At 39.4% G+C, this 20873-nt stretch overlaps 1 protein-coding gene across 32 annotated transcripts in view; it reads left to right on the forward strand.

The window, feature by feature from the left end:
* The window catches only part of MAP4 (microtubule associated protein 4), a 168468-nt gene that overhangs the window by 41565 nt on the left and 106030 nt on the right, over positions 1-20873 (forward strand). For 31 of the 32 annotated variants that reach the window (XM_049716261.1, XM_049716262.1, XM_049716258.1 and 28 more), the window contains one exon: positions 16315-16556. In XM_049716261.1, coding sequence (XP_049572218.1) covers positions 16334-16556 — 223 coding nt within the window. In that variant the 5' untranslated portion in view covers positions 16315-16333. Of the gene's footprint in view, positions 1-10603; positions 10738-16314; positions 16557-20873 lie in introns of those variants that run through there. The other variant, XM_049716257.1, reaches the window with a different exon arrangement.

A 20873-nucleotide genomic window follows, 5' to 3' on the forward strand; every position in this document is an offset into this window, starting at 1 on the left:
CAACTGTTTATCTTGCTGCCTTTTCTGTGGTCTGTAACAAAGAAGAACCTGGTTCTTTCAACAACTAGAGTAATTTTTGGAAAGTCTCTTTCTCATTTTATTTGTAAAATGAGTATGTTAGATATGTAAGATCCCTGTATTAGTGTAATTAATGCTGTCTAATATATCTAGCATTTCAGTGCTTTAACACAAAGTTTATTTCTTGCTTCATGTGGTGATTGAAGAATTCCAGCTCCTTTGCATTCATTTGGTTGACAACAAAGAGCACCAGCAAGAAAGATCTCTCATTGAATGTTTTGTGGGGAAGCATATTACTTCAGCTGGAATCCTGCTGTCTAGAACCTAGTATGGTCTCAACTGCAAGGGATGTGGGTGGGAGATGTTTTTCTGAGTGCCTAGGAAGAAGAAAGCGGATTGGTTGAGCATTGAGCATCTATGCTGTACTCCCATTTAGTTTGTATAATACATTCTTAGATTCTGTATTCACCACAAAAATCTCCTATTGCGTGCTACTTTTTGTACCTTTGATTACTCAGAATTTACTTCCAAATTTTCTTAGAAGAAATTTAGTTTGGGACTCTTTGTTATTGTAGTTTGTAAACTCTGGTGCTTGCTATATTTAGGAAAGTGTTTTTGTTTGTTTGTTTTTTTACCCCAAGATGGTTATATCATGTTATTTTCTTTTGTAATTTCATTTCTGCTTAAACTTTTTTTGAACCTCATTATGCCTTGCTTATTTTTGAAGGATTAAAAATGCATCTATGGTAAAAATCTCCCATTGCTTATACAAGAAATACACTAGAATATTGAACACAGCCAACACCAGAGCCACCAAGTCATTGTCCACCCATGTTCAGTCTGTCAGCCCACTAGCAGAAGGGAGAACAGAGAAACCTTACACTGTCTTTTAAAGGTCAGCACATGCAGACTTGCAGACCAATAAAGAAGCACATTCCAGTGAGGAGGCAAAGTTCTCTTTGCCTTCTGCCCACTTAAGGTTAAACTTAGAGTCAGCAAAAGCCTTTCAGCTTTGATTTCAGCTGCTGTTTTAGTTATCCCCCCCAACCCCCTTTCTGTGATCCATTATATATACCATTTTGTACTTAAGACCAAAACATATCATTCCTCATGGATCCATCCTATGTTAGTAAATCTGATGAGAATGTTGTAAGCCTAAGTATTAAATTCATTTTTTTCTTAAAATATATAATTATCTCAAAATAATGCCACAGTTCAGTTTGCATTGTATTTGAATCAATACTTTCTTGTGTAGTTACCCCTCTGGTGAATCAAACCCGCCCCTCCCTTTGCAGTTGCCTTTTTTTTTTCTTTTTTTAGTTCCCAGACCAGGGATTGAACCCAGGCCCTTGGCAGTCAAAGTGCGGAGTCCTAACCACTGGACCACCAGGGAAATCCCAGTTGCCTTTTTTTGTTGTTGGCAGAAAAATATATGCTATCTGTACCAAATGTCTAAGTCTTTAGCTTTTAAAAATTATACTGCTTTGGGGGACTTCCCTGGTGGTCCAGTGGTTAAGACTCTGCGCTTCCACTGCAGCAGGCATGGGTTTGATCCCTGGTCGAGGAACTAAGATCTTGCATTCTCAAGGGTGCAGCCAAAAAAAAAAAAAGGACAAAAATTATGCTATTTTTGGAAAGATTAATTTTGTACAGAGTTGTTTCTAGATCCTAGTGCATAACCATCATCCTGGGATTTCTTTTTTTTTCTCATATAGGTTAATTGTACTATTACTTTGATACTGTGGCTTTCCTAGGATGCTGTGTTCATTTGTCATTTTCCTGGAGTCTGCTGAAAGTTCATTTTTAGAAAGGGTGTCTGGAAAGTAAACTTTTTGGATTTACTGCATGTTTGAATTTCCTGCTTTGGTCCTGACTGCATAGATGGGTCAGGTATAAAACTCTACGTTCAAAATAATTTCTCTCAGTTCTCAAGGCATCACTCCATTGCTTTGTAGCATCCAGTGTTGCTATTAGAAGTCAGAAGCAAATCTGTTTCTCATAACTTGGTAGATACTGCCTGGGGAATTTTCTTTTTTTCTCCTTTCTCCCTTCTGTCCCTGTTTCTCTGCTCCCTCCATCATCCCTGTCTCCCCCATCCCCTTTTTTGCTGTGATATGTTATATGTACCTTTTTGTGTGTAAATATGTGCAAAATGTAAAGATAATAAAAAGATAAATATCTATGAATCTACCGCCCAACTTACGAAATTGGACTTTTCTAAACCCCTTGTTGTCTCTCCCTTTTTGATTTTCTCCACGCCAGAGAGTATTGCTATTCTGAATTTGTGCCTCTCTTTGTGTTTATTTTATATTTAATAACTGTTTTATTATGTTCCTGCCAGACTCTGTGCTAAATACAGTAGATTCAAAATAAAATGCATAGAAGATTATAAGAATGGGTCTAGTAGTGTGTCACACATTATAACTCCTTTTACGCTGAATTCATATCTTACAATATACATAACACTAGGAATTAATCTTTGTGTTTATTTTAATATAGAGTACAAATGTATGATTCCATTAACACTATGTGTTGAAATTCAACCATGTTGATATGTATATCTGTAGTTAATTCATTTTCAATGCTGTATTGATTTTATTATATGTATTAATATAAAATTTAATCTGTTCTCTGTTGATGTACATTTGGGTTGTTATCAGGTTCTTGTTATTATGAATAATACTGCTTTGACATTCTTGTACATGAATGCAAGAGTTTATATACAAATTCTTATAAAAAGCCCCTGCCATTTATTTAGGTCTTTAATTTCTCTCTCTTTTTTTAAATATGTTTTCTAGTGGTCATGGGTATCTTTCATTAAAGTTATTCTTAGTTTTTTAAAAAAATACCATTGTAGGGCTTCCCTGGTGGCGCAGTGGTTGAGAGTCCGCCTGCCGATGCAGGGGACACAGGTTCGTGCCCCGGTCCGGGAAGATCCCACGTGCCGCGGAGCGGCTGGGCCCATGAGCCATGGCCGCTGAGCCTGCTTGTCCGGAGCCTGTGCTCCGCAACGGGAGAGGCCACAACAGTGAGAGGCCCGCGTACCGCAAAAAAAAAAAAAAAAAAAATACCATTGTCAGTGGTATTTTTGAAAAATTTGTTTTCCAATTATTTTTGCTGTATGTGGAAATACAGTTGGAGTTTTAGCAATTTACTTGGAGTTCAACAACCTTGCTAAATAAATTCATTTACTAATTCAAATAGTTTATTTGATTTTCTCTATATTTTCATAGTTACGTTTCCTGCAAATAATGACAGTGTTTTGTTTTGTTTTGTTTTGTTTTGGCTGCGTTGGGTGTTCGTTGCTGCGTGCGGGCTTTCTCTAGTTGCCGTGAGCGGGGGCTACTCTTCGTTGTGGTGCGTGGGCTTCTCATTGCGGTGGCTTCTCTTGTTGCAGAGCTTGGGCTCTAGTCGCTCGGGCTTCAGTAATTGTGGCCTGTGGGCTCAGTAGTTGTAGCTCGTGGGCTCTAGAGCTCAGGCTCAGTAGTTGCGGCACATGGGCTTACTTGCTCTGTGGCATATGTATTCTTCGCGGACCAGGGCTCGATCCTGTGTGCCCTGTATGGGCAGGTGGATTCTTAACCACTGTGCCACTAGGGAAGTACCCAGAAACTTTAAAAGTTCTCTTGTTGCCTGTTAAAAATGCACAGGGAAATGAAAAAAATAGGAAGATTAATATTTAGTACACTGTTATTTAAAACATTAGAAACTTTGAGAATTAAGATGTTTTATTTCTTAGTAAAAAACTTATCAAGAGTAGTTTCTTCTCTTCTTGTGACTTATGATGTGGAATGGGCATCTTTTCTCTGCCTTGGCAAGTTGTCATACTCCTTTCTAAGTTTGGATCTGCTTCCAGGATTTTATCGTTTGGATTTTCAGTGTCACAAAGTATATTTGAGAATTCTTTTAATGTGAAGTTTCTTGCCCAAGTCACTTCCTCCAGGACATCCTCATCTTTTTTACCAAACACACATAGATAAGCTCACCTTCACTAAATTCCTCCGGCTGCATATCCAGTCTTTTTTTTTTTTATTTTATTTATTTTATTTATTTATTTTTGGCTGCGTTGGATCTCTGTTGCTGGGCACGGGCTTCCTCTAGTTGTGGTGAGCAGGGGCTACTCTTCGTTGCGGAGTGCAGGCTTCTCATTGCGGTGGCTTCTCTTGTTGTGGAGCACAGGCTATAGGTGTGTGGGCTTCAGTAGTTGTGGCACATGGGCTTAGTGGCTCCATGGCATGTGGGATCTTCCCGGACCAGGGGTCGAACCCGTGTCCCCTGCATTGACAGGTGGATTCTTAACCATATCCAGAGTCTTTTGAATGACGGTAGAGTCAACATCCCACAGCATAGCTGTTACTTCTGTAACTCCATTCACATTCGATTTGGATTTCACTTCCAATGTTACTCCTTTTTAGTTCTTTGCTGCACTTTCGTTTTTGTTGACCAGTTCCCTCTTACAACTATCCGTTTTATAAAATGTCACATGGGTTTATCACTGGGAGACGAGGCAACACAACTGTTTGTGCATGAAATGAATAACAGATGCTCAGTGACCAGTCCCTAACATACTTTGTGATGTGATAGGTCACTGATCTTGATGCACACCTGTTATTTATGTAGTGATTTGTAGACTGAAGAGTTAGCAGCTAATTTTGTGCTTTATGCAATTACTCACAGTTAATATACCGTGGTAACTGGAACTTGAAACAGGTTTTTGAAGGACTGGTGTTTTTTAGCTAACTATGGTAATTGAAATTTGTGGATGTTAGAACCTTGCAAAGCAAGCACTGCCTGTATTTGTGACAGAGATTGTATGGGCCTCAGAGCTTAAACAATTTATTATCTGGCTCTTTACGAAAATATTTGCGACCTGCGATCTAAGTTCATAAGTTTACTTTTGCTTATAATTTTCCATTACTGTATTCTTGTCTGGTTTTGATATTGGGGTATATTACCAATAATCATATAGTAATCACTAGCAAATACCTAAAGCACATACAGTGTTCCAGGCACTGTTATAACATTTTAAATATTAACAGATCCAGAAGTAGTTAATTCTGTTATCCCCAACTTACATTTGAGGAAGCTGAAGTAAAGAAGTTAAGAAGCTTGCCCAAGGTCACATAGATACTAAATGGTAGAACCCAAATTTGAACCTCTGATGGTCCAGTGTGGATCCCAGCCTCTACTATATTATACTTATATTGATATTCGTTTCATAAAATGAGTTGGGGAGCATTCTTTTTCTAATTTCTAGAGTTTGTGTTAGATCAGCACCTTAAATATTTAGTAGAACTATAAAACCCTTTGTGGGATATGTGTGTGTGTTTGTGTGTGTGTGTGTGTGTGTGTGTGTGTGTGTGTGTGTGTGTATTTGGAAGATTTAAAAATACTGTTTCAATTTCTTTAATTGATTTGGTACTGTTTAGGTTTTCTATTATATTTTGGATCAGTTTTTGTGATATATACTCTTTTAGGAATTGATATTTTTTATCCAATCTTCAAATTTGTTGGCATAGTTTTATATTCTCGTTTTTTCTCTCTCCTGCATTTGTGGCATTATTCATTTTCCTTCCTAAAATTGTTCATTTGTGCCTTCTCTTCTTTTTTCGTCAGTCTTCCCAGTGGTTTGTTAACTTTATCAGTTCTCAAAGAGGACTTTTGCTTTGCTGATCTCCTCTTCTGTTTCCTTTTTTTTTTTAGGATCAATCTTTTTTTTTTTTAATGTATTTATTTATTTATGGCTGCATTGGGTCTGCGTTGCTGCACGCGGGCTTTTTCTAGTTGCGGCAAGTGGGGGCTAATCTTCATTGTGGTGCACAGGCCTCTCATTGAGGTAGGTTCTCGCTGCATAGCACTGGTTCTAGGCGCGTGGGCTCCAGTAGTGTGGCACGCAGGCTCAGTAGTTGTGGCTCGCAGGCTCTAGAACACAGGCTCAGTAGTTGTGGCACATGGGCTTAGTTGCTCTGCGGCATGTGGGATCTTCCCGGACCAGGGCTCGAACCCATGTCCCCTGCATTGGCAGGCGGATTCTCAACCACTGCGCCACCAGGGAAGTCCATCCTCTTCTGTTTCTTTGTGCTTTATTTTTGTTCATGATTTTATTTCCTTCCTTTGATTTTATTCAGATTTATTTTTATCTAACTCTTAAGATGTATGTTAACTAATTAATTTTGTTCTTCCTTTTCTAATATAAGCACTTAAGGCTGGAGACATTCTTAAATTCCCTCTTTAGGTGTATTCCACAAACTTTGCTATATAATATTTTTGGTATTATTCAGTTCTAGCATTTTTTCATTTCTATTATGGTTTAACTCATGGGTTATTTGTAGTGTTTTAAAATTTCCTAATACATTAAAAAATTCAGGTTTTTATTTCTAGCTTATTTATATGTTTCATAAATGTGGATTGTATAATAATGTTTAAAATATGAGACTTTATTTCCTAGTATACATTTATTTTAAAAAGAAAGTTTCATGTGTGCTAGAAGAGAAAGTGTCTTCTCCAGTGTACTCTGTAGTCCAGTAGTTGAAACCTGTATACTGAGTTGCTCATAGCTTATATTGTATTTGCTGATTTTTGTCTACTTGATGTGTCAGTTGCTGGGAGAGGTGTATTACAATATCCCCCTATGAAGGAGGATTCATCTATTTCTCCTCATTACTATCAGTTTTATGTATTTTTACACATCTGTGTTGTTAGGTATGTACAAGTTTGATATTTAATATTGATAACTCTTAGTGAATTAAACTTTTTGTCATTTTATTTCTACTAATGATTTTTTGCTTAGAGTTGATTTTGCTTGATATTTATGTACACCAATCTGGTATGCCTTTTTGTTACGCAGTTGAATGTTCTGCAGTAGATGCTACTGGTACCCTGTCTGGATCCCCTTAACCAGCCAGTGTGTCTCTCAGCCAATGAGTGCCTTGACGAGGGTTACAGAAACCTGGCCCCCTTCCCTCATGGCGGCACTGACTCAGTGCTGCTGTTGTGCTCTACAGCTTCCCAGGGAAGAGGCAGAGAGGGGGACTCGGCTGAAACCAGTGCTGGCTCCCTTCCTTCTACATCTTTCTCCTGAAGGCACTCCCTCTATAAACCACTTCTATAAAAATCCCATTTCAGGCTCTGCTTCTAGTAAACTGGATCTAAAGCACCTATCCTCCCAACAAGGGAGAACTTTATCTCTTTCTAGTGTTAAGTTTTACAAATCCTGTTTTATGTTTCATTTTGATGAACTTTATCTTTAGTGTATTAGGTAGATTATTGCTTAATTCAGTAGCTCTCAATTGTGGGTGTCCTTCAGAATTAACTCTTAAAAACTGAAATTGCTCAACTCTGTCTCTGATTGATTCTGTTCCAGTGGCTTTTCACTTTTAACTCAGATCTTTTCCTCTATTTCAGGTAAAATGTTCAAAGTTATGGTAAATAATAACTTGAAAGATTCCTTTGACTTTTTACTTTGCTTGCTCAGTTTTCACTTAAAAGTATTGTTTTTATTTTTTACTTCCAGGCTTTTTTCCCCCTCTTTTTGAACACATCTGTAAGGTACTTTTATGTTAAAGGTAAGACATCACTAAGGTTGTTCTATAAAGTGCCTACTAAGTACTCCCATAGAGTTTATGCCATCTTTGCTGCTCAGAAGAGCTGAGCTACTGTGCCCCAATGCTGATTCCGTGCCTTGGACCAACAGTGGAAGGAAGAGCCAGCAGGCTTCTTTAGCTGGGCAAATGTCGACCCCAGCAAGAAAAGGCTGGTGTCGTGATATAGAACAAAGCACAACCAGTAGAATGCCTGTGCGTTTAATGAGTGCCTATGAGGTGGCCCTTTATTATACTAGATGCCTAGGATAAAAGGTGAAAAAGATGCTGTCTTTTGCATCTCAGAACTCAGAGTCCAAGGCGGGCTCTGAAAGAGACATACGTTGTAGATAAATAATTACAGAAGTATCAGAAGTATCACAAATCCCTATCTACTCTTAGTTCTATCTTCCATTTCCCCTCACTTTCACTGACATTTTCTACAATAAAGTGTGGCATACTGTGGCTCTGAACTTCAGAGAGAAACTTCACTTGATGGAGAGGTTTTGTTTTTCTTTCTTTCTTTTTTTTTTTTTTTTTTAATTTATTTTTGGCTACGTTGGGTCTTTGTTGCTGCGCGCGGGCTTTCTCTAGTTCTGGCTAGCGGGGGCTACTCTTGTTGTGGTTCGTGGGCTTCTTATTGCGGTGGCTTCTCTTGTTGCGGCACACAGGCCCTAGAGCTTGTGAGCTTCAGTAGCTGTGGCACGTGGGCTCAGTAGTTGTGGCCCGCGGGCTCTATAGCACAGGCTCAGTAGTTGTGGCACACGGGCTTAGTTGCTCCTCTGCATGTGGGATCTTCCTGGACCAGGGCCTGAATTGAACCCGTGCCCTCTGCATTGGCAGGCAGATTCTTAACCACTGCGCCACCAGGGAAGTCCCAAGAGGTTTTTCTTAAATAAAATAGTTCTCAAAAGCTAAGAGCTGATCAAGTGTGATTACTTCATCCAATTTCCCCAGGCTAAGTAGCTTAAAATTCTATAATATATTTGTTACTCCTTGACAGAGACATGTGAGCTGATACTATAGAGATTTAACATTGCAATAATTATAAAAGTGATAGTAACATGATGGTGGTAGCTGATCTCTTGAACAAAAAACGATTTGTTTTTGTCACATTGCATCATGTTGTTGTGCTTTTCTAAAAGCAGAGAGCTATTTTTGTTGCCCTGCCTAATAATGATAAGATGACCAGCATGGAGAGCTGGGTCGTCTGGTTACTCCCTGTTGGCTTTTTTTTCATGATTGCTCTGGCACGGGCCATGTTTAGAAAGTAGGAGAAATGAGGTGAATATTCTTAATTACTGATGACCTTCCACCTTTAATCTGTTTATTCTTCTTTTTCTTTGAGGTTTTTTTAAAAAAAATTAATTTATTTTTATTAATTTATTTTTGGCTGCGTTGGGTCTTCGTTGCTGCACGTGGGCTTTCTCTAGTTGCGGCCAGCGGGGGCTACTCTTCCTTGAGGTGCATGTGCTTCTCATTGCAGTGGCTTCTCTTGTTGCGGAGCACGGGCTCTAGGCATGTGGGCTTCAGTAGTTGCGGCACGCGGGCTCAGTAGTGGTGGCTCACAGGTTCTAGAGTACAGGCTCAGTAGTTGTGGTGCACAGGCTTAGTTGCTCTGCGGCATGTGGGATCTTCCTGGACCAGGGCTTGAACACGTGTCCCCTGCTTTAGCAGGCGGATTCTTAACCACTGTGCCACCAGGGAAGTCACTGTTGATTCTTTTTCCAGTTCTGACTTTTTGTAGCTTTGGCATCTCTGATTAATTTCAGATTAGACATGGTTTTTATGAACTTCCATTTACCATTTTAGAACTGTCTGTTTAGTTATCCCCTTCATTTTGTCGGCTTTTGCTGTTTTGGCCCATCTTCTGTATAAAGTAATCCACTAAGAGAAGATATACACATCACTTAGACATGGTCTTTCCCCTTTGGGACCTAGTAGGTTACAGGAGTTGCTAGTATATACAGCTCACTACAGTATAGATCAGACTGTACTGTTTGTTACAATAGAAGTATAGACGATGTATTAGTTCTGAATGATACTGGGAGAACAGATTCTAAAAAGGAATCAGAGAAAAGGTGATAGGATGTGGATCTCGATTTCAAGACTAACAAGGAGAAAGTAAAGAGAATTTGAAGTGTGGAGAGCAATATGAGCAAGAGTATACAGTGATAAAGTCAGTGGTCTGCTTGTAAAATGGCAGCTGGTCCCATGTGACTAAAATATAGAGAGCCCCAAGTGGAAAACTGCTGATGGTTGTAGTAGGTGGTAGGACTGGGTCTTCTAGGATTGTGTGGCCTTGATATCACACTAAGGAGTTTTGTTTTGTTTTTAAATAGGCATTGGGGTCCTTTTAAATCAACTGGTATGTTTTCCTGATATTAGGAATCTTCCCAACTGCCTTTAAGAAGAAAAGGTAGAGCAAAAAAATTGATTTTGAAGTATAGTGATACCATTGTGTCAGGTTAAAGCAGAGACTGTAAAATTCCAAGATTTTGCCAGTTTTGTCACACCCTGCATCTGTGTCTGGTGTTCTCTGGGTCTCCTCTTAGTCTGATCCTCAATCCCGGTTTCATTTATAAGTAATTCATTTTCTCTGATTCTTTTTTTGTCATCTGTTAAAGTGAGGGAATTGGATCCTAGATTATTTGAACTGGTGTTTTTTAAAAAGCCTTTAGAGATCTTAAGTGTTTAGAAATAATTTATGGATAAGAGTAAGCAAACTCTGAATGTTTTTTTGTCTGTTAGACTGAGGTTAGACTAACTGGGATGAAAGTATTAAAAAATACTTTCTCTTTTTTCAAAATTTGGGGGCATTAGGTATTGAGAATCATCTTAAGGTTCGCTCTTCTTTTAAAAAAATTGAGATAAAATTGAAGATTTGGTCTTGAGGACAGTTATAACAGAAATGTAAGTGCTGTGTCATTGTCATCTCTTGTTTTGGCACATATAACTGGACTTCAGCAGACATCATGCCATCTGTATCACATGGCTAACAGTGGGAGGTATCTAGTGTAGATTCTTCTTCTTGGGGAAATAGATTCAAATTCACTTGGATAGAAATGTGGCAGGTGCTTGTTTAGAGATCCAAAATGCATTCAGTCAGGACCGAATCTAAGCTGCCTGGATAGTCCCTGTAAGTAAGTAAGCTAGGCTTTAAGCCTTGTGCTGCAAGGTCTTAGGTATGTGAATATGTGTGTGCATGTGTGTGCAGTGTTTTATACTTACAGGACAGGGCTTCCTAAACTAGCAGTGGGAAAAGGAACACTTTGTTTTGGGGACTACATGGAAGTAATGTGTATCAGTGTGTTCTTTCATGTAGGAATGTCACTGGTTGATGGCCTCAGCTATTCTAGTAATCAAGGGCTCTCTCCTGTTGCTAATCCTGTGATGAGCAGGACAAATGGTGGTGATGAACAGAACCCCGCTGAGCCTGGAAATTCCATCATTTGGTCATAGTACAGCTGTTGTCCTTGTAGTGGATAGGGAGGCACCTGGGGGTGGAAAGTTAATATATTCTACAGGGGGTTTGGAGTTTATTGCTCAGGACAGTCAAGATGTTGCTGAGCTGTCTGTTGCTGTTTCCAGTCTGGTTCTGGGGAGGAGCAGGAGAAATTTAGCTTAGCTTCAGGGATCGTAAGTGCCTGTGAGCTGTATAAGGACCCCTAGAGGTCCTTAATAAATATTTGGTTTTACTTTGAATGAAATACTGTTTCAACTGAAAGTATAAATCAAGGTTTTCTAGTTAAATAAATTAAAAACAGAACACAGCCTCCAGACAGATAAGGTTCAGCTTGATATGTAATAGGCCTCTGAAAGAAATTCATTAAAACAAATCTGAGGAATAAAGTCCCCACTTAGTCACTGAAAGCTTGCTAGGCAAACTAAAAAAGTCTCATGTTGAATGTGAAATCTTTATGATGCAGACTATACCTTTAAGCATGTCAGATTATAAATGGTCTCTGGGACTGTCTGGGATGCTGGGTTTTTTCCAAGCTTGAGGAATAAGCCCTACATTTTTGGCCACAGCACTGTCCTGGGATAGCAGCTTAGTGCTGGCTTCAGAATTCTCCGTCATGGAAAAAAAAGTGTAGAAGAAAATATTAGCCCACGTATCTTTACAGTTCTGTGTCTTGTCCATAACTCACCCCTCCACCCCACCCCCACCCCCCAAACAGAACAGAATATCCATCATGGGTACAATTTAAGTGAGTATTATGAACAGTCTCCTACCTTTAAGAATTATTATTAAATGTTTCTTTTTTAAATTGGTTATTTGGAACTCAGAATACATTTTCCTTAGATAAACAATGTTATAAATGATAATTTTGGTTCTAAACTAGTCCCAATTACTGAGAAGAAAGTTTCTTTCTTTTTTCTAAAACTGACAGGCAGTGTTTTGAAAGGTGTTGAGCTTGCCCATGGCGTTGTCACCTCCCTTTCTCTTACCTCCTAGGGTCTGTGGGCCCACGTACCTTCTCCCTACTTTGGTACCTTATCCAGGTCTGCTTTGTTCCCTGAAATATTCCATGTTGCTAAATTATGTTCTTCCTTTTTATCCTAAAACCAGAAACTCAGACACTTTCAATGGAATTTATCTCTGGGGTTAGGAGGAAAGCTACTTGCTAACTAAAGTCACATAAGGTGGAATGATGGTCCTTCAAGGGGTGTATGTCCCCTTATTACCCCCCTTTAAATTGTGAAATAGGATTCTGTACTTTAAAAGAGAATGCTGGCTGCTGCATTGAATGAATCTTGGTAGAAGTTTGAATCTTGGTAGAAGTTTGGCTAATGTGACTGAGTGAAATGAAAATATTACAGTGGTTATGAAAAGTGTGAGTATGTTGGTGGGAATTAGGCTTCTGTTCTTCCTTTTCATGAGTTTTCTTCCTCCAGTTTAGTTTCAAAGCAGCACCTTTGGTCAGGGGCGGGGATGGGGGGAGGTTAGTAAGGGAGGACAGAGGCAACAACAGGCCATTTGCAAACTAGAATGCTAATTTCTCATCAGCCAGAATGAGCACAGATCCCAACTGAGTGACTATAGATATGACTGACCTAAAATTTTCACAAGGACTTCTGGGAACTTGAAAACTTGCCCATACTTCTGTGCATTTAAGTTAGATATGAACACTATTTAATCTGTATAGACCTAGAAAATATTTTTTCTTTATTTTTTTAATTAAAAAATTTTTTTTTGCGGTACACGGGCAGGCTCTGGACGCACAAGCTCAGCGGCCATGGCTTATCGAGCCCAGCTGCTCTGCAGCATGTGAGATCTTCCCGGACCGGGGCACGAACCCGTGTCCCCTGCATCGGCAGGTGGACTCTCAACCACTGCACCACCAGGGAAGCCCTAGAAAATATTTTTAGTTCAGTAATTAATTCCAGAGTTTGTGATCTGAAGAAAACCATACAACAGAGAAGGCACTTGTGATCTCATTATGTATTCTTATTTACTCTTTATGAGCACATAGCTATTAATAGTAAAAGAATAGTCAAGAGGCCAAAATTCTCTTCTGTGCTTCATCATCATGTCCTGTCATTTCCTCTTGCCTTGGTTTACCTAGGTATTTTCAAAACGTTCTCACCAGATAGTTTCACATCAGGCATGAAGTCAGAATGAAGGATCAGATGTCCAGAGTGCTATGCTTGAAAACGGTATGCTCTTGGTGCCTGGTTAAATAATATGGGGCTTATTTTCTTGTAGAGTGGTGTCAAGTCTCCTTTGATGTTAGCCAGAACTGGGTGGAGTTTCTTAAGCTCCAGTCAGATTTGCTCAAGCAGGCACTGTGCACTGGGTAGTTGGTTTTTAGTCTCCCTTTGCCGAAAGGCTTTTTAGCTTTTTTTTTTTTTTTTTTTTTTTTGCGGTACGCGGGCCTCTCACTGTTGGGGCCTCTCCCGTTGCGGAGCACAGGCTCCGGACACGCGGTCTCAGTGGCCATGGCTCACGGGCCCAGCCGCTGCGCGGCACGTGGGATCTTCTCGGACCGGGGCATGAACCCACGTCCCCTGCGTCGGCAGGCGGACTCTCAACCACTGCGCCACCAGGGAAGCCCCTTTTTACCTTTTAATAAACCTGAACCCAGTTATAATTGAGAGTACTTGATGTATAAAATAATAGTCACACAGAGAATCTATATGAAGTTTGTTTATTTCTAATTTAAGTGATGAAACTGAATTATAAGTAGCTTATAGAATAGTCAACCTCAAGAATCGTTTAACATACCACTCTCATTTTACAGCCTAGGGAACTCAGCCCCGGAAGGTGACTCACTCAAAGCCATAGTGAGAATCAGACTGAACTAGTGAAGCATGGAAACTTCTTTAACCAGCTTTCGTTTCTTGCCTCCTATCAACAAATCCATTTAAAGTTAACAGAACAGGGAACTATATTCAATATCTTGTAATAACCTATAACGGAAAAGAATCTGAAAAAGAATATGTATATAACTGAATCACTTTGCTGTACACCTGAAACGTTGCAAATCAACTGTACTTAAATTAAAAAAATTCAAACTCAGTTAATTTTCTCTATTATCTATACAAATAGAGGAGGAAAAGCATAAATAGTCAATGAGAGAATTTTTTTAAGTAGATACTTCTCATTCACAAGGGTATGTTTTTGAATTTTCCTGTATATCCAGATTTGAGAAGAACACTGTGTCAGATCCATTTGTCCATAAAATACATAACTAAACATTTTAAGGCATGAATAAATATTGTGACCTTAAATGATGCTGTTAAGTGTGGGATGACATTCAGTCATGAAGTTATTAAGATCAATTCTGGATCACTTGCAGAACCAGCTTAACAGATCTGTAGAGCACCTAAGGAATTTATTATACTTACACATATTTTAGAATAGAATAACTATAAAATTGAGTAGTCTTCTCTTTAATTTATTGAAAACTGGAGCTTTTTGGCTAAAAGCCAGTATTTTCACTTCCACTAGCTAGTATTGCTTTTACAGGGTCATTTTCCATAAGTAGATTGTGTTTGTGTGTGTGTGTGTGTGTGTGTGTGTGTGTGCGCGCGCGCGCGCTTAAATCATACTTCTATTTATATGTGATGACATGAAAAGAATAGCTAAACTGTTTTGAGATGCAGATGCTGGGTGGTTGGATGCATGTACTGGGAGCCAAGTGACCTTCCCACTTCCAGCTGTCTAATTTTCTATCAATTTTACCCTCTTAGACTGAATTTAAGCTGCTGTTCATATTCCATGAACCACATGTCAGCCCAGAAAATGGTTTGGGAGGTTGGGAGGCGGGGAGGAGGGGAAAGATTACAGTGAATAAAAAGTTGCCCTTTGAGAATCCGTACTCAGATGAATGAGGTTTAAAATGTATTGCTGGTTTTGTCTATATTTTCATCAGTGTCCTAAATTAGGAAAAGTCTGAGAAGATTGCATGAAGTAAGTGTCATAATTACATATTTCTAGGACAAATAAATCTGTTGGGCTCTTATTGTATGTTGTTAAAGGTGGTACAGGTGTTCCTTACAAGTTCTCTTTGACAATGAAACTGCTTAATTATAGACATTCTTTATTGTTTTTTGTTCATAACAGCTTTCAAAGGCTCACTAGTAATAATAGCTATTATAGATAGAAAAGGGAAAAGCAGTTCCTCTTTATGGAACCCTTTGACATATGTCAGGCCTTTACAAAGTTCTTTATTTATTTTTATTTTCTTTATTTTATTTTTGGCTGCATTAGGTCTTCATTGCTGCGCGCGTGCTCTTCTCTGGTTGTGGCGAGTGGGGGCTACTCTTCGTTGTGGTGGGCGGGCTTCTCATTGTGGTGGCTTCTTTTGTCGCGGAGCACAGGCTCTAGGCGTGCGGGCTCTAGAGCACAGGCTCAGTAGTTGTGGCGCACAGGCTTAGTTGCTCCGTGGCATGTGGGATCTTCCCGGACGAGGGCTCGAACCCGCGTCGCCTGCATTGGCAGGCAGATTCTTAACCACTGCGCCACCAGGGAAGTCCCCCATATACTTTTTAATTTCAGGTTATGTTTAAAAATGGAAAGCCTGGTGTTCTGCAAAGATGCTAATGTACATGACCACAGAGAGGAACTGCCTCCCCTAGGTAATTCAGGGAACGTTGTCTGTATTTTTCATGCCAGCAGGAAACTAGTAAGAGTAGTTCGGTTGACAGAGCCATGTCCAAGTGATTCATGAAGCACTGCTTACCCCTACAAGATAAAGTCCATATTCCTAATCCCTGGTAAATAAAAGTGACTTCATTTGCCTGATAGTAATTAGCCGTTTTTTTTTAAAAATGGGAATATAACCAAATCTGACCTCCTTTTGTATATATTTTTAAGAATTATTCTGTGACATGATTTGGAAATTAAGATAAATGGAATAGTTGAAAGGGTTTTAAGACTTGAAATCAAAAGACCTGATTTGAATCTTACTGGCTGTAACCTTGGATAAATTGAGGGTTTTTTTGCACTTCATTTTTCTTATTAATGAAAAGGGCAAAATGGCACTTGCTCTATTTACCTCCCAGAGATGAAAGAAAAAGTGTTTACCTTGGGTAAGACTATCTGTTACAGAGCTGTGATTTTCTAATCTATAAAATGGGAGAGTCTCTTTTAGCTCTAAAATTTTAGATTTTAATTCCTTTTTTGTTTAAGATGATGACAGGAGTTTCTAGGAATGTTTTTCCCTTTGCAGTTCTCATCGTATGAAACATTTTTTTCCCCCTTAACCAGGCAGTTGCAGTGGTGCAGAATGGCAGACCTCAGTCTTGCAGATGCATTAACAGAGCCACCTCCAGAAATTGAGGAAGAGATAAAACGGGACTTTATTGCCACACTGGAGGCAGAGGCCTTTGATGATGTTGTGGGAGAAACTGTTGGAAAAACAGACTATATTCCCCTACTGGATGTTGATGAGAAAACCGGGAATTCGGAGTCAAAGAAGAAACCATGCTCAGACACTAGCCAGGCTGAAGGTAAGTAATTAAGCCAGACTGGATAGATAGGTTCAGAAAGTAGATAAGGGATTACGCTTTGGGTCATAATCTTAGAAACCTTTGAGGAAACTGAACTGAGTTTTGTAGTATAGGCTAGTAACTTTCTCTTTATCTAAATTTCTTGGAAACCAAGGAGGTAGGTTCATTACCCTTCAGTAGAGTATGTGTTCTTGAAGCTGTAGATTACTCTTAACCCTAAAGTTCCTTCTGTAATGTCTCAACGGCTATATAATTTGCCTCTTAATTTCCTAAATTAAACTGTCTGCTGTGCCTTTTCTTTGAAAGTAGCTTTGTAAAGTTAGATACTTTAAATTCTGTATTTATACCAAGACAATTTGGAACAGAGTTAGATGCCACCTGTCTTTGAGTGTAATCCTAGGTCAGGATTAAAAAATGGGTTAAACCCTTTCAAAGAGATTTGCTGTCTTTATATATTGCTGGTCAGATTTGCTAACATTTGATTGAGGATTTTTGCATCTATGTGCATGTGGGATATTGGTCTGTTGTTTTCTTGTGAGGCCTTTGTCAGGTTTTAGAACTGAGGTCATGCTGACATCATAGAATGAGTTGGGAAGTGTTCCCTCCTATTCTGTTTTCTAGAACAGTTTGTGTCGAATTGATGTTTTTTTCTTTAATGTTTGACAGACTGTCAGTGAAGTCATCTGGATCTGGAGTTTTCTCTGTCAAGTTTTTAACTAGGATTTCAATTCGTTTAAGAGATACAGAACTGTTTTCTATCAAGTTTTCTATCTTTTCAAGTGAGCTTTGGTGTTTTGTATCTTTCAAGGAATTGGTCTGTTTCCTTTAAGTCATTGAATTAATGGAGATAAAATTATAATATTACCTTATTATTTTAATGTCTGTAGGATCTCTTGTCATGTCCTCTCTGTTTTCAATTCCTGCTTATAACTTTTAATATTTCCTTCCTTCTGCTTACTTTTAGTTGATTTGCTCTTTTTCTAGTTTTTTAAGGTGGCAGCTTAGATCATTGATTTGAAACATTTCTTTTCTAAAATAAGCATTTTTTAAAAATTGAGATATAATTGACATAAAACATTAGTTTCAGGTATACAACATAATGATTCAATATTTGTTTTTATTGTGAAATGATGACCACAAGTCTAGTTAACATCCATCACCATATATAGTTATGAATTTTTTTCCTCTTGTGATGAGAATTTCTAATATCTACTCTCTTAGCAACTTTCAAATATAGTACAGTGTTATTAACTATAGACACCATGCCATACATTGTATCCTCAGGACTTATTTATTTTATAACTTTTTAATTTTATTTATTTTGACTCCTTTCACCCATTTGCCCACCCCCCACCTCTGGCAACCACCTAAAATAGGCTTTTTAAAAAAAAATTTACTTATTTATTTTATTTTTGTCTGTGTTGGGTGTTTGTTGCGGTGCACGGGCTTTCTCTAGTTGCGGTGAGCAGGGGCTACTCTTTGTTGCAGTGCGCGGGCTTCTCATTATGCTGGCTTCTCTTGTTGCAGAGCACGGACTCTAGGCACGCGGGCTTCAATAGCTGCAGCATGCGGGCTCAATAGTTGTGGCTCGCGGGCTCTAGAGCTCAGGCTCAGTAGTTGTGGCGCACGGGCTTAGTTGCTCTGCGGCACGTGGTATCTTCCCGGACCAGGGCTCGAACCCATGTCCCCTGCATTGGCAGGCACATTCCTAATCACTGAGCTGCCAGGGAAGTCCCTGAATATTTTTTAAAATACTGTTTTAACTCCAACATTGGCTTATTATATATATTTCTTTTAAAAATTGTTTTATATTTGACCTAGAGTTTACTGTGTATGTTAATTTCTTCCAGTTTGCCTTCCAGTAATATTCTACCATTTCATGTATAGTGTAAAATTCCATGCAAAATAGTAAATGTCCAATTCCTCTGTCATTTTTTGTGTTATTGTCATACACATAATTTGACTTATGTTAGTTACCTACCTTGTTACTATTTTTGCTTTAGCTTGTCAATTATCTTTTAGAATGAATAAAAATATGGGGAAAATATACCTTTACTCTAATTTTTAATTAGAGTAATTTTCAAATACCATTTTCAAATACCATTTGGGGCATTCTTCATTTCTTTGTATAGACCCAAATTTCTGTCTAGCACCATAGTCCTTCTGCCTGAAAAGCTTGTAACACTTCTTCTCTTATAGTACAAACATGCTTAGCAGTGAATTCTCTCAGCTTTGTTTTATTTGAAAAACAAACCTTAAGTTTTGGAAGGTACTTTTTGCTAGGTGTCCTATTCTGTGTTACTTTTTTCTTTCAGTAATTTAAAGGAAAATTAGTTGTCCTACTTGCATAGTTTCCTATGAGAAATCTGTTACAATCTTGATCATTGTTCTCCCCCCACCCCCACCCCCACCCCCACCTTCCAGGCTATCTTTATCTTGGGTTTTTAGCAGTTTGAATGTGTTGTTTAGGTGATATTTTGTTCAGTTTGAATGTGTTGTGTTTAGGTGATATTTTGTTCAGTTTGAATGTGTTGTGTTTAGGTAATATTTTGTTATTTGTCCTTCTTGGCTTCTCTGAGCTTGATCTGTGCTTTGCCTCTTTCTTTCTCTCTTCTTCTTCTGGGATTCGAGTTACATTTTTGTTAGATTTTTGAGTATTGTCCCACAGTTCTTAGATGCTCTATGTTTCATTTTGGGTACTTTCTTTTCATCTATCTTCAAATTCCCTGATTTTTTTCCTGGTTGCATTGAGTCTAATGATGAGCACTCAGTGGCATTCTTTATCTTTAATATCTTTACTGTTTTTAACTTCTAGCATTTCTGTTTGACTTTTAGAGTTTCCATCTCTCTGCTGAAATTATCCATCTGTTAATGCATATTTCTATCTCTTCCACTATAGACTTTAACACATTAATCATAATTATTTTAAATGTCTGTCCGGTAATTTGAACATCTGGGTCATCTCTCAGTCCGATTATTTTGTCTCTTTACTGTTTTTTTCTGGTACTTTTTATGTGTATCTTAATTTTTGAGTGAATGCTGGACCTCACATGTAAAACAGTAGAGACTGAAATAAAATATTTATGCCTGGAAATGAGTGTATGGTCAGGCCACTCAAGATGGCTGTTCTTTTGCTCTCTGTACATTCCCTTCTCGACCAGTGCCTGCTTCACCTGTACCCTACTCAAGTGCCGGACCTTCCTACACTCTTGCCCCTGCTCCAGCTGTTGATTGTTTTTATCGAAGGGGTAATGAGGGGCATGCCTCTCTGCTGGTTTCCCTGGTAACTAATGAACCCACATGACATAATTCTCTTATAACTGGTAATCCGCCCCCCCCCCCTCGCCCCGGCCGGCAGTGAAGACTGCCACCATGTCCTGCCTGCTGTCTGCCGCACACGGTGGGGTGTCGCTCCAGGACCTTGCTTCAGCTGTGTAAGGTTCCCCCATCCATTACACCGTTGATGTCTCTGTTGCTGACTCTGGGTTCTTTCTTCGGTTTTAGAGCTGGGCAAGCACAGACCTTGTAGGCCTGCGGGGTACAACCCAACAATGGGCAACTCTCTTCTTTTACTAGTTAATTAATACTTTCAAAGGGTTGAGTCAATTTAGGCCAGGGCTGAGCTAGGGTTGGGCTTTGTTGTTGCTATGATGGTCTTCAGTGCACTACTGGCTTCAAATTCTTCCATTTCTGGTGCGTAGAGTAGGGACTGAGGTGCTGGAAAGCTTTTCTCAAAAGTTCTTTTCTGGGCTTCCTTGGTTGGCGCAGTGGTTGAGAGTCCGCCTGCTGATTCAGGGGACACGGGTTCGTGCCCCGGTCCGGGAAGATCCCACATGCCACGGAGCGGCTGGGCCCGTGAGCCGTGGCCGCTGAGCCTGCGCGTCCGGAGCCTGTTCTCCGCAACGGGAGAGGCCACGACAGTGAGAGGCCTGCGTACTGCAAAAAAAAAAAAAAAAGTTCTTAAAGTTCTTGTTCCACTCCCAGCTTTTGGCCCTGCTGTGCACCTGTGCCTCAGGAGGATTTCTCTCCATGCTCTCCCCTCCCTTATCAGAAGAGGGATAGCCTGGTAGTGGGCAGGAGTTGTTTTATTTTTGTTTTTTGGCCTTGGTTTAGGCTCAAGCCTGTGTGCATGCGTCTTGTGGTTGAGTCTTTTTCTCAATCATATTATCCCTCTTACACGGATGGCGTTTTCTAAAGGTATTGGCATAGGGTCCTGGGCTAGGATTCTTTCTGGCTCCTCCCCTAGGGTAAGGGGGTTTTCTTGTTAACTTCTTCCCCAGCTGCAGTGGGTCTTCACCCGGGCCCTGGGGCTGACAG

Source organism: Orcinus orca, chromosome 10 (genome assembly GCF_937001465.1).
Source record: "Orcinus orca chromosome 10, mOrcOrc1.1, whole genome shotgun sequence".
Lineage (NCBI taxonomy): Eukaryota > Metazoa > Chordata > Mammalia > Artiodactyla > Delphinidae > Orcinus > Orcinus orca.